At 41.2% G+C, this 14053-nt stretch overlaps 1 protein-coding gene across 1 annotated transcript in view; it reads left to right on the forward strand.

Moving 5' to 3' along the window:
* Nucleotides 1–14053, forward strand: part of LOC311150144 (rho GTPase-activating protein 17-like) — a 63312-nt gene that overhangs the window by 3742 nt on the left and 45517 nt on the right. The window contains exon 2 of the mRNA XM_084187440.1: nt 9915–9954. Coding sequence (XP_084043566.1) covers nt 9915–9954 — 40 coding nt within the window. The remainder of the gene's footprint in view (nt 1–9914; nt 9955–14053) is intronic.

Genomic DNA, 14053 nt, shown 5'->3' on the forward strand with positions numbered 1-14053 from the left:
TGCGCCTTCTCACCAAGCTTCTCTTGTTGCCTTCTCACCAAGCTGATTGCCTATTGTCCTGTAGCCCATCCCAGCCTTGTGCAGGTCTACAATTTTATCCCTGATGTCCTTACACAGCTCTCTGGTCTTGGCCATTGTGGAGAGGTTGGAGTCTGTTTGATTGAGTGTGTGGACAGGTGTCTTTTATACAGGTAACAAGTTCAAACAGGTGCAGTTAATACAGGTAATGAGTGGAGAACAGGAGGGCTTCTTAAAGAAAAACTAACAGGTCAGTGAGAGCCGGAATTCTTACTGGTTGGTAGGTGATCAAATACTTACTTATGTCATGCAATAAAATGCAAATTAATTACTTAAAAATCATACAATGTGATTTTCTGGATTTTTGTTTTAGATTCCGTCTCTCACAGTTGAAGTGTACCTATGATAAAAATTACAGACCTCTACATGCTTTGTAAGTAGGAAAACCTGCAAAATCGGCAGTGTATCAAATACTTGTTCTCCCCACTGTACATACACAGGTATATACATTCACACATACTGTATATACATACATACATACATACACGCACACACACATACATACATACATACATATATACATACAGTGAATAGGCTGCCATTTGGGGGACACAGTGTAGACAGACATGTGCATGCCGCCACCCGCTTTAGGCAGAACTACTCTACACACTCAAATTCCTATGGGACTGCCTGGTAGGCCTACCAAACAAAAGGCTTTTCACAAAAACAGTTGGCTCAACACAGGAGTTGCATGAGGAGTAATTTATGCAGGAGTTTGTTGTGAACTCTGAGTATCTATGAGTATCACAAACTAATATGAATGAACATCTCAAACTAAAAGTAGTTTTGATGAGAATGATAAAGAGAAACAGTTTGATCAATGCAGAAAAGTATGTATTACGCATGAACACATACCTACAGGTAATATAGTGACTAGGGAAACAAAACTCAAAGTAATACTAATACATTTAACCCTAACTTTTTGCAGAAAATACAAATAATTTTTTCAGGATTTGATGGTGACTATGTGGAGGGTGGTGTACTGATGGTGTACTGATTCATATAAATCTCCCCACTGTATGTCACCACCCTGGTGATGAGGGCCTCTCTGTCTGTTTCCGGAAAGGACAGGTGGGCTAAAGTCTGTACCAGTAATACTGTATTGGTAGTCAAAGCTAGTGTAGTAGAGTGTTTATTTAAGTAATCATTTGGAGGATATATTGGCACGGTTTGGAGGATATATTGGCACGGGTAGGGCCGGCAAACTGTGCCATACAGTGGGGAAAAAAAGTATTTAGTCAGCCACCAATTGTGCAAGTTCTCCCACTTAAAAAGATGAGAGAGGCCTGTAATTTTCATCATAGGTACACGTCAACTATAACAGACAAATTGAGGAAAAAAAATCCTGAAAATCACATTGTAGGATTTTTAATGAATTTATTTGCAAATTATGGTGGAAAATAAGTATTTGGTCACCTACAAACAAGCAAGATTTCTGGCTCTCGCAGACCTGTAACTTCTTCTTTAAGAGGCTCCTCTGTCCTCCACTCGTTACCTGTATTAATGGCACCTGTTTGAACTTGTTATCAGTATAAAAGACACCTGTCCACAACCTCAAACAGTCACACTCCAAACTCCACTATGGCCAAGACCAAAGAGCTGTCAAAGGACACCAGAAACACAATTGTAGACCTGCACCAGGCTGGGAAGACTGAATCTGCAATAGGTAAGCAGCTTGGTTTGAAGAAATCAACTGTGGGAGCAATTATTAGGAAATGGAAGACATACAATTCCACTGATAATCTCCCTCGATCTGGGGCTCCACGCAAGATCTCACCCCGTGGGGTCAAAATGATCACAAGAACGGTGAGCAAAAATCCCAGAACCACACGGGGGGACCTAGTGAATGACCTGCAGAGAGCTGGGACCAAAGTAACAAAGCCTACCATCAGTAACACACTACGCCGCCAGGGACTCAAATCCTGCAGTGCGAGACGTGTCCCCCTGCTTAAGCCAGTACATGTCCAGGCCTGTCTGAAGTTTGCTAGAGTGCATTTGGATGATCCAGAAGAGAATTGGGAGAATGTCATATGGTCAGATGAAACCAAAATATAACTTTTTGGTAAAAACTCAACTCGTCGTGTTTGGAGGACAAAGAATGCTGAGTTGCATCCAAAGAACACCATACCTACTGTGAAGCATGGGGGTGGAAACATCATGCTTTGGGGCTGTTTTTCTGCAAAGGGACCAGAACGACTGATCCGTGTAAAGGAAAGAATGAATGGGGCCATGTATCGTGAGATTTTGAGTGAAAACCTCCTTCCATCAGCAAGGGCATTGAAGATGAAACGTGGCTGGGTCTTTCAGCATGACAATGATCCCAAACACACCGCCCGGGCAACGAAGGAGTGGCTTCGTAAGAAGCATTTCAAGGTCCTGGAGTGGCCTAGCCATTCTCCAGATCTCAACCCCATAGAAAATCTTTGGAGGGAGTTGAAAGTCCGTGTTGCCCAGCGACAGTCCCAAAACATCACTGCTCTAGAGGAGATCTGCATGGAGGAATGGGCCAAAATACCATCAACAGTGTGTGAAAACCTTGTGAAGACTTACAGAAAACGTTTGACCTGTGTCATTGCCAACAAAGGGTATATAACAAAGTATTGAGAAACTTTTGTTATTGACCAAATACTTATTTTCCACCATAATTTGCAAATAAATTCATTAAAAATCCTACAATGTGATTTTCTGGATTATTTTTTCTCATTTTGTCTGTCATAGTTGACGTGTACCTATGATGAAAATTACTGGCCTCTCTCATCTTTTTAAGTGGGAGAACTTGCACAATTGGTGGCTGACTAAATACTTTTTTTCCCCACTGTATATCCTTTTATTACAACGTGTTACCAACATATTAAAATGATGATTGACATAGTTTAATAAAAAAAACATTATTTTGATGAATTTATTCATACTATTTCATCCTTCCATAAGATATAGTCCCGACACAAATCTAAGGTTGCTACCCAATCCGGCTGGTCATTCGTTCAATCGGTTCGGTTGCCAGAGACGCGACCCAGTCGTTAAATCTTTTTGTTCTGTATCTATGGACCCAGTCATTCATTCTAAATGTTCCATTGCCATACTGGCTGGTAACGTTCTTATCCCTTGCTTGCTAGCTTGCCAACTACGGCTAACTTACAGTCACGTCAAACAGTACAGCCAGAATAACAGCAAAGTAACTCCATTTGCGTTTATTTAAGCTGTTTTCTAGTGACATTTATTTGGATACATCAATAACAATGAGCTAATGATGCACGATTTCGCCTGGCATAGAACATGTGCTCTCTTGTCAGGACACTGTTGTTCAGAGGAGCTAGCCAACAACACAGCTAACACAATCACTTCAAACTGAAGCTGGAAAGACTGCAAACTAGCTGCATTTCGTTTAGTTTTACCTGTTTTCTATTGATATTTCTTTGTATATATCCATAAAAATTATGCCAGCTGATTCTTGATTTCGACCGGCTGAGAAACGCTGCCTGTCTATCTCATCCCGACTCCCGACACGTTCTTTACTGTGGGACAACTGGAGATTGAATTTCAATATTGAATCAATGTTGCAAATGTCGGAGAGACAGACGGCAAGGTTTATACAAATCTCCGGTGTTGAAAACTAAATGTTAGTCTAAAAGAAATGGGAGATAATGTCTAGATGCTTTTTATAGTGGAGATCAAGTTTATACATTGCCTGGCTGGGTTGATGAGACAGTGGAATAGACACCTGCTGGAATGCAGTTTTAACCAATCAGCATCCAGGATTAGACCCACCCTTTGTATAATGTCATTCTGGCTAGTCATTCTGTTCTGGTACTGTAGTTATAAAGCTAGTCATTCTGTTCTGTTCTGGTACTGTAGTTATAAAGCTAGTCATTCTGTTCTGGTACTGTAGTTATAAAGCTAGTCATTCTGTTCTGGTACTGTAGTTATAAAGCTAGTCATACTGTTCTGGTACTGTAGTTATAAAGCTAGTCATTCTGTTCTGTTCTGGTACTGTAGTTATAAAGCTAGTCATTCTGTTCTGGTACTGTAGTTATAAAGCTAGTCATTCTGTTCTGGTACTGTAGTTATAAAGCTAGTCATTCTGTTCTGGTACTGTAGTTATAAAGCTAGTCATACTGTTCTGGTACTGTAGTTATAAAGCTAGTCATTATGTTCTGTTCTGGTACTGTAGTTAAAAAGCTAGTCATTCTGTTCTGGTACTATAGTTATAAAGCTAGTCATTCTGTTCTGGTACTGTAGTTATAAAGCTAGTCATTCTGTTCTGTTATGGTACTGTACTTAAAAAGCTAGTCATTCTGTTCTGGTACTGTAGTTATAAAGCTAGTCATTCTGTTCTGGTACTGTAGTTATAAAGCTAGTCATTCTGTTCTGGTACTGTAGTTATAAAGCTAGTCATTCTGTTCTGGTACTTTAGTTATAAAGCTAGTCATACTGTTCTGTTCTGGTACTGTAGTTATAAAGCTAGTCATTCTGTTCTGGTACTGTAGTTATAAAGCTAGTCATTCTGTTCTGGTACTGTCGTTTTAAAGCTAGTCATACTGTTCTGTTCTGGTACTGTAGTTATAAAGCTAGTCATTCTGTTCTGGTACTGTAGTTATTAAGCTAGTCATTCTGTTCTGTTCTGGTACTGTAGTTATAAAGCTAGTCATTCTGTTCTGGTACTGTAGTTATAAAGCTAGTCATACTGTTCTGGTACTGTAGTTATAAAGCTAGTCATTCTGTTCTGTTCTGGTACTGTAGTTATAAAGCTAGTCATTCTGTTCTGGTACTGTAGTTATAAAGCTAGTCATTCTGTTCTGGTACTGTAGTTATAAAGCTAGTCATACTGTTCTGGTACTGTAGTTATAAAGCTAGTCATACTGTTCTGGTACTGTAGTTATAAAGCTAGTCATACTGTTCTGGTACTGTAGTTATAAAGCTAGTCATACTGTTCTGGTACTGTAGTTATAAAGCTAGTCATACTGTTCTGGTACTGTAGTTATAAAGCTAGTCATTCTGTTCTGTTCTGGTACTGTAGTTATAAAGCTAGTCATTCTGTTCTGGTACTGTAGTTTTAAAGCTAGTCATTCTGTTCTGTTCTGGTACTGTAGTTATAAAGCTAGTCATTCTGTTCTGGTACTGTAGTTATAAAGCTAGTCATTCTGTTCTGTTCTGGTACTGTAGTTATAAAGCTAGTCATTCTGTTCTGGTACTATAGTTCTAAAGCTAGTCATTCTGTTCTGGTACTGTAGTTATAAAGCTAGTCATTCTGTTCTGTTCTGGTACTGTAGTTATAAAGCTAGTCATTCTGTTCTGGTACTGTAGTTATAAAGCTAGTCATTCTGTTCTGTTCTGGTACTGTAGTTATAAAGCTAGTCATTCTGTTCTGGTACTGTAGTTATAAAGCTAGTCATTCTGTTCTATTCTGGTACTGTAGTTATAAAGCTAGTCATATTCATACAGTACAGGTATGGTACTACTAGGCTACAGGTGTTTATTGAGAGGCCAGACTGGGGGGGGTTGGAGGATAGGTTTAAAACTAGACATTCCCATAGTCCATTGCTGTAGCATGGGTCGGCAACAGGCGGCTCGCGGGCCAAAACCGGCCTGCGAGTGATTCATTTAATTTAATTTTAGTTTTGGGTCAAAAAAGGAATTCAGCTTAAAATGTGTTTAAATTAGGAAATATGTTCCTAAAAGACTTATGTAATGTAATTCAAGGTATGAAATTATTGTTTAAAAAATCAGCCCGTGGCTGAATCTAGTTGCCTACCCATGCTGTAGCAGAAAAATACATTATCTCTAAAAGGTGTTTCCCTCACCTTTATGTACCAGTATACCAGTATTCATTTAGGCTTAATTAGTTTTACTATAGATATGTTCACATAACACTCAACAAAGACTTTTGTGTGGTAAAGCTGTAGAATGCCTCCCTAAGTGTACCTGTGGTCTGGTGAAAGACTGCTGGAATACTCATCATGTCTGTGATACAGTAAATCAAAGACTGTAATGTAATCTGCAGACCTGAGTCAATGAGAGATCACTGTGTGTGTGTGTGTGTGTGGAGGGGGGGTGTTGTGTATGCTTGTGTGTAGCCTACGTGTGTGGTTTTGTGTGTGTATTTGAGTACACTTTGGTATGTGTTTATATTTAATATATATTTGTGTGTGTGTGGAAGGGGGGCGTGTGTACTCGTGTGTGTGTGTTGTGTGTGTGTGTTGTGTGTGTGTATATTTGAGTACACGTCTGTTTATATGTATCTGTGTATGTCTTGAGCTATTTGGGTTACAGATTAGCATAGTGGTTATTTCCTGCAGCAGTATGTTGCTGGCTAATGTGGTCAGTCTGTTTTGAATTCCTTTCCCCCATATCTTAATTTCTGTTACCATGCTTAAAGTATGTGTAGTACACTGCAATAATAACACTGTTGCTTTGTATTAGCTCTGAGGATATAGCAGCTTTGAGAGACAGTACTGCATCACCAAATATGTAGACCACAGTGTAAAGAGTTGTTGAACTACAAAAGATAAATAGGACGCTATGTATCTCTATGAGATGAATAGGCTTGATTTGGTGCATGAATGCTGTACCACCAAACCCACAGCCCTTCACTTTATCCATAACAATGTAGCCCTGAGGCATTGAAACCTACCCCCAGAACAGTCTTCAGCAGACACTGGCTAACATGTTCCAGCGGCTGGGTGGATAGTTAACCAACCTGATAGACAGAGAGCAGGGGTTTCCTGTTAAGAAGCTTGACAGAGAGTCTCTGTAACAAAGCCGTGGGGCTCAATAAGTGGATGAGATATATAAAGAGATAGAGATGTCTATCTAACCTTAGTCTATATGTAACCATTACTGCACATATTAAGATGGTAAGATGACATGAATAACCTGAGAAGTGGATGTATGGGGTTGTGTTGTGACTCTGATGAGTAGATTGGTCTGATCATCTTCCTACATGTGGTCCTCTGTAGCTCAGCTGGTAGAGCACGGCGCTTGTAACGCCAAGGTAGTGGGTTCGATCCCCGGGACCACCCATACACAAAAAAAAAAAAAAATGTATGCACGCATGACTGTAAGTCGCTTTGGATAAAAGCGTCTGCTAAATGGCTTATTATTATTACATATGTTTCATTTCTTATTCTGTGTTATACTCTCTCTTCTCCCAGGGTCCTGACTGTAGCATTGGAGTCAAGATGCCTATTCTTAGAATAATGCCTGCTAGCCTAATGCAGCTATTCCAGCTCAAATCAATGCTAATGCATTATATATTTTTGCTCAGCTCTTAGTCTCCTACCTCCCCAGGCCAACCAACAACCATCTCTTCTCTGTAACGAGATACTTTACTGCATGGTCTGTGTGGATATTCTGGTTTGGGCTGCCATTGGTCTGGCCTAGATTATATCAGGGCTTGATTTATGTGGCCTATACGGATTAAAATATATCCATCCCAAGTCTCTCTGGTAGATTATAAATGTACTTCACCAATTAAAGGGACAGCAGCGATTTAACAAAACCAAAGTGTGGATTTTAGTCCCTCCTTGTCCATAGACTGCTTTCAAGGTAAGGGAGCAAATATGTAAATACGTAGAATCGCTGAACTATCCCTTTTATACAATTCTGCTACTTTCAATGGGATAGATCATAGACACAGTTTCTATATGGTGTACTGTATACCAGTGGTACCATTTACAGTAAAGCAGGGTCTAGGTACAGCAATGTGCAGTATAGGGTTTAGTAAGGTATTATTTCAGTGGGTTATAGCAGTATTAGGTAACAGCTCTTGTGTGTGAGGGGGTTAATTGATCCCAATGAGCATTACTGTATGTTGTTGGCCCAGACTCCAGTAAGAGGAGAGCACCCTCTGGGGAAGATGGTGTGTTTGTGCCTGTACGTGCACACATGTGAGTGGGGATGACCTAAGTCTCTATAGCAATCCTGCTGGCTCAGCAGTATCAGAACCCTCTAAATGGTGAGCTAATGATCACGTCACTATCAGAACCCTCTAAATGGTGAGCTAATGATCACTTCACTATCAGAACCCTCTAAATGGTGAGCTAATGATCACTTCACTATCAGAACCCTCTAAATGGTGAGCTAATGATCACTTCACTATTAGAACCCTCTAAATGGTGAGCTAATGATCACTTCACTATCAGAACCCTCTAAATGGTGAGCTAATGATCACTTCACTATCAGAACCCTCTAAATGGTGAGCTAATGATCACTTCACAATCAGAACCCTGTAAATGGTGAGCTAATTATCACTTAGCTATCAGAACCCTCTAAATGGTGAGCTAATGATCATTTCACTTCCCAGCACACTTTAAGTCTGGCTTTTGTTAAGTGCTGGGAAAATATACTGCTGGGACCACCACTCCACTGGATTAAAGGGGAGAGAGAGTTGTGTTATTACAGATGTAGGGGTAGGTCTATGGAGAATATTGTCTGTTCTTCTTTTCCACAGTGAATGATGGTGTTAAGATTGGTAGGCTGTGTTTCCCAAAAGGTGGATCAGGAAGATCAATATGGGTTTCACTTGTTCCTGATTCGTTGTGGCTGAATGTTAGATTGCGTCGAGAAACAGGCCCTGTGTAGCTCAGTTGGTAGAGCATGGCGTTTGCAACGCCAGGGTTGTGGGTTCGATTCCCACGGGGGGCCAGTATGAAAAATGTATGCACTCACTAACTTTAAGTCGCTCTGGATAAGAGTGTCTGCTAAAATGACTAAAATGTCAACAGTTTTTGCTTATTGAGTGGGTCTCAAGAACATTTGAATGGCTTTAAGTCTGTCACAGTGCCAAGAAAACCTTTGAAACCACAGGTGTATGGGATAGTGCATTTTGGTTTTGGGATGATGTCAGTAAACTATCTCCACTCTACTCCTCTCTCTCCTCCAACATACAAGCTGACTAGTGGGTATTACATGTTTGAGACATCAACAGACCTCTCACCTCCTGCTGTTGCCATAACAAAGGCTGGAATTCAGGGAACAGGAAGTGTGTGTTCTAACAGGGGGAGGATCTAACAGGCCCTCTCTCTGGAAACAGCCACAGGCAGAGGTGTGGAGTGTCAGTGTGTGTGAGTGAGTTAGGTCTGCTTGTGATGTTTGTTGTGCAGGGTAGTCTAGGGTGAGTTTCCTCAACACTTTATTTCTCTCGTCGACCCAGGCCCAGACCACTCATAGTATAGCAGAATCTATTTTGTTGCTATAGGGCTACCGGCTGCGTTGTCGAGAGAAATAAATTGCAACCTTAGCTATGAAGTTACCTATGACTTGCCCCTAATCAGTAAGATAGGTTAGTCTTCATTACCTGTCATAGTATTTGCTCAGAGATGGAGAAGTAGAGAGATACTCTTTACTCTGCCAATCTCTCAGTTCGTTCTCTTTTCACTGCAACTTTACTCTTACTAAGTTGAAATGAAGTGCAGTGGAGTTGCAGGCTTACAGCACCACTATAGTACCACAATAGCTCACGTTAACTCTTTCAGTCAGTCCTGGAATTGCATTGGTGTAAATCAGTAGAGAAGTCTTATAAACTATGATTGAGTGTGATCTGGCACAACTCTGACACAGGCCCTGCGCTACAGTTGGGCTCAGTTGGGCTTTCCATACGATATGATATCTTAAATACCACCATGTTGCAGGTAGAAATGCAAAGTATAGAACTGACACCATTCTCTATTCTATACAACAGAGAAGCGTTTCTGTAGCCTGGTTGAACCAGACTGAACGCTGCACTTACCATTGTTTCTGTTCTACACACTACACTTCTATTGGAACTCTCTGTAATGAATAAGCCCTATTTTGTCTGCCTATCTGACCTTTGACCTCTTATGTGTTTCCCTCCACAGAGCTGAGAAGACTGAGGTACTGAGTGATGACCTTCTACAGGTGAATATTATTATTCTGTCTCCTGCTTCCACTTTATACTCAGTCACAGCAGCCATAGACACTGTCAAGTCAAATGTAACCATTAACATACAGTATGAAGGTGCTGGATGGAACATGTGATGACTTGTGTTGACTGGATGGAACATGTGATGACTTGTGTTGACTGGATGGAACATGTGATGACTTGTGTTGACTGGTTGGAACATGTGATGACTTGCGTTGACTGGATGGAACATGTGATGACTTGTGTTGACTGGATGGAACATGTGATGACTTGTGTTGACTGGATGGAACATGTGATGACTTGTGTTGACTGGATGGAACATGTGATGACTTGTGTTGACTGGATGGAACATGTGATGACTTGTGTTGACTGGATGGAACATGTGATGTCATGGGGAAAAGGTCCGATGCTGCACAAAAGAAGACCATGGTGTTGAAACCCTGGAAGTAATTTCATTTAGTGAACCTGGGATTGTTTCTTAATTCAATACTACATTGCCTTGGCAAGACAAGTTGGCTAAAGCAGAACCGTTTGTTTCAAGTCGTGTTATCACATTCACAGTCTACCTCCATCGTCATAACCCCTCCTAGAAGAGTGAGACGCAACACGAGTCATTTAGTGTTGAGGGATTTTGTCAAAGTACACACACAAAATCTTGACTCTGGTCTTGAAGCAAGGCTGTTGGCAAGGGTTTGTTGTTGGGTCTGGTTTCAGTGATGTGATGCCAGGTGCGATGTGTGGGAAAGCAGGTTACCATGTTTTTCCAATCAGAACAGACCTTGGCAACTTGTTTTACTCTGGAACACATACTGTGTCCATGCTGTGCCAGGGAGAACAACATGGCAGCTGAATGAAGTGACTGGACTCTGTAGTGTGACTGATGGATGAAGTGGTCTTCGGAGGAAAGGAGAGAGAGTGTATGTTAACTGAGAGGAGGGGAGCGAGAGAGCGTGAAAGAAAGTCAGTCTCCATGCTCTATTGAATAGATATGGTCTTTAAGAGAGGGAAGGAGTGTGTTAAAAGTGGAACAGAGGAAGTGAAAGAGGGAGTGTGAGTGCCAGTCAACTCTACACACCTCTCTCTCAGCTCTTCATAAAAAACAACTGAGTCACACTTTTAGGAACTGCCTTAGTGAACTATGAACCCAGGCTTGACTTAACATACACACAGTTTAAGCACCTGGTTAACAAAGTGACAGTTTATAGGGCTGAATAGACAAACAGAACAGGAATGGATAGGGATGCTGAAACTACATAGAGTTACAAGGCAGTGGACAATGTATAGAATCTGTACTTACTGGATATTGTCACAATGCACTATGGGATCTGAGACTGACTTCATAGTCTGAGTTGAAAGGCATTTACTCTAAATAAGAGACTGCCTGTCAATAGTCTGGAATGGCTTCCTTTCCTCCACTCCTCTCCCCATAATCACCAACTGAAATAACATAACAGGTAAAGTGATATGGAAAGGAAAGTGAAATCCAATATTTCACTTATGAATGACTTGAAGGAGATACTGTAAATTGAGGGTGAGTAAACTGATTACAAATATTGAAACACGTCCTAAGTCTCTGCTATGCTGACTGACTCTTCCTTGGTGAGAATGCAGTAAGAAGCTGTTTACAAGTATTGAGACACAGCCAATAACTGCCTCAAGACTCTCCCCTGGAAAGAATTCAGGAGATAGGGATTCCTTCCCCACAAGTTGTCTTTCAGCTAAACTTTGCTCCTGCAGAAGTGCAATGTGCTGCCCAAGACATTCCTACTATCTATCCCCACTGGAGTGTGCTTCACTAGTTGAATGCTAATGTCTCTGAGTGTGAGGGCAGTCCAAGTCAGGCCTATGGTTCATATCACATGGATGACACAGTCTAGTTCCAGCATTTAGTGTTCCTTTCTGGGGCCTGGTGGGATTTATACAGGCATTTTACACCCTTGAAGGGTATTGCCTGCATATACAAACATATTAGCATACACATACACATTTAGATACACACGCAGGTATGCATACATGTACGCACACACACACACACACGTTATGTTCTTCTATCCTCGTGGGGGCGTAACATTTTATTTCCATTCAAAATCCTATTTTCCCTAACCCTTACCATAACCTTAACCCTAACCCGTAACGCTACCCCTAAACCTAACTCCTAACCCCTAAACCTAAAATAGCCTTTGTCCTCATGGACACACACACAAACACACACACACACACACACACACACACACAAGCACCTTCCTAAAATTGAGTTGCACCCCCCACTTTTGCCCTCAGAACAGCCTCAATTTAGTTAGCCACAAAAGCCTATTTATTGCCTTACCTCCATAACTTGCTACATTTGCACACACTGTATATATATTTTCTGTTGTATTTTTGACTTTATGTTTTTTTTACCCCATATGTAACTCTGTGTTGTTGTTTTTATCGCACTGCTTTGCTTTATCTTGGCCAGGTCGCAGTTGTAAATGAGAACTTGTTCTCAACTGGCTTACCTGGTTAAATAAAGGTGAAATATTATTATTTTTTTTTTTTAAATTTCATTGAGGCATGGACGCTACAAGGTGTCGAAAGTGTTTCACAGGGATGCTGGCCCATGTTGACTCCAATGCTTCCCACAGTTGTCAAGTTGGCTGTCCTTTGGGTGGTGGACCATTCTTGATACACACAAGAAACTGTTGACACTCAAACCAGTGCGCCTGGCACCTACTACCATACCCCGTTCAAATGCACTTCAATCTCTTGTCTTGCCCATTCACCCTGTGAATGGCACACATACACAATCCATGTCTCAATTGTCTCAAGGCTTAAAAATCCTTCTTTAACCTGTCTCCTCCCCTTCATCTACACTGATTGAAGTGGACTTAACAGGTGACATCAATAAGGGATCATAGCTTTCACCTGGTCAGTGTATGTCATGGAAAGAGCAGGTATTAATATTGTTTTGTACACTCAGTGCACACAGGCATGTCTATACACACATGCCTGCAATACAAACACAGGCATACACATAAACAAGTATACCATAAACAAACAGACAAACCGAGACAGATGGCAAACACATTCAATTAATTTCAACAGATACATTATAATAAACATATATAACCCACAGTTTGCTGTTTGCATTTCAAGGCGCAATGTCTGTGGGTGGATAGCTCAATATGTCAAGAGAGACCAGTTACTATGAAATGGAATGCAGACATATCTTGTAAACGTCTAGTTTACTACAGATGATTCATTGATAATGTTAGCCTTATCCATCTGGCAGGTAACCAGTTACAGTTGTGCCTGCTTGCAATGGGTTTTATTACCCAACTCCAAAAAGGATAGCCCTACCTACACCACAGGGTTTACTCTATAGATAAAGTCACATTTTCCTTGTACTATTATGGTCTAACAAGGCAGAGCTCAATTCAATTTAATCCACTTTTTTCTTGTCTCCAAGGGGTAGATATTAGCTGGGCTTGAAGTGATTGTGCAGATCACATTCAATAACATGATACATCACCAACTTTCCTAAACATGAGCCGAATGTTAGTTCAGTTTAGCCTGTTGAAATGTGACACTTTAGTTTTGCAGGACCTCTGTCTATTTAAATGCCTCAGTCCTAATCTTGTTTGCATATGTTTGTGTCAGTAACAGGAGAGTAGCTAGCCCTGTCAGACTGGCCTGTATCTGTTGGACTGGACTGACACTTGGGAAAAAGATGCTGAGAGAGAAAGGGAGCGAGAGAAAGATGGGTGAGGGAGAGGAGAGAGATGGGGGGGGGGGGGGGGGGAGAGAGAGAGAGAGAGAGAGAGAGAAAGGAAAGCTGTCTCTCTTAGACGACAAAGCCCCGCTCTGACTCACTGCTCTGGATGTTCCATATTCCCTTTGAGCCAGGGTCAGGGGTCAACTGGCTGCTCAGTCCACTAACTGTTTTTACTGGCTACTGCTCTGGGCCGTCTGCTGGAAAAAGAAGGCCACAATAATATGCCTGTAAACCTTTGAACATCATTGCACATAATGGAGAGAGGAAGGTGGGGGTGAGGGTGGGGTCTGTGTGCGTGCATGTGCACATTTACTCCTTATTTCATCCCTTTCCAGCCTTCA

Source organism: Coregonus lavaretus (assembly GCF_964263955.1).
Source record: "Coregonus lavaretus genome assembly, chromosome: 2".
NCBI classification, from domain to species: domain Eukaryota; kingdom Metazoa; phylum Chordata; class Actinopteri; order Salmoniformes; family Salmonidae; genus Coregonus; species Coregonus lavaretus.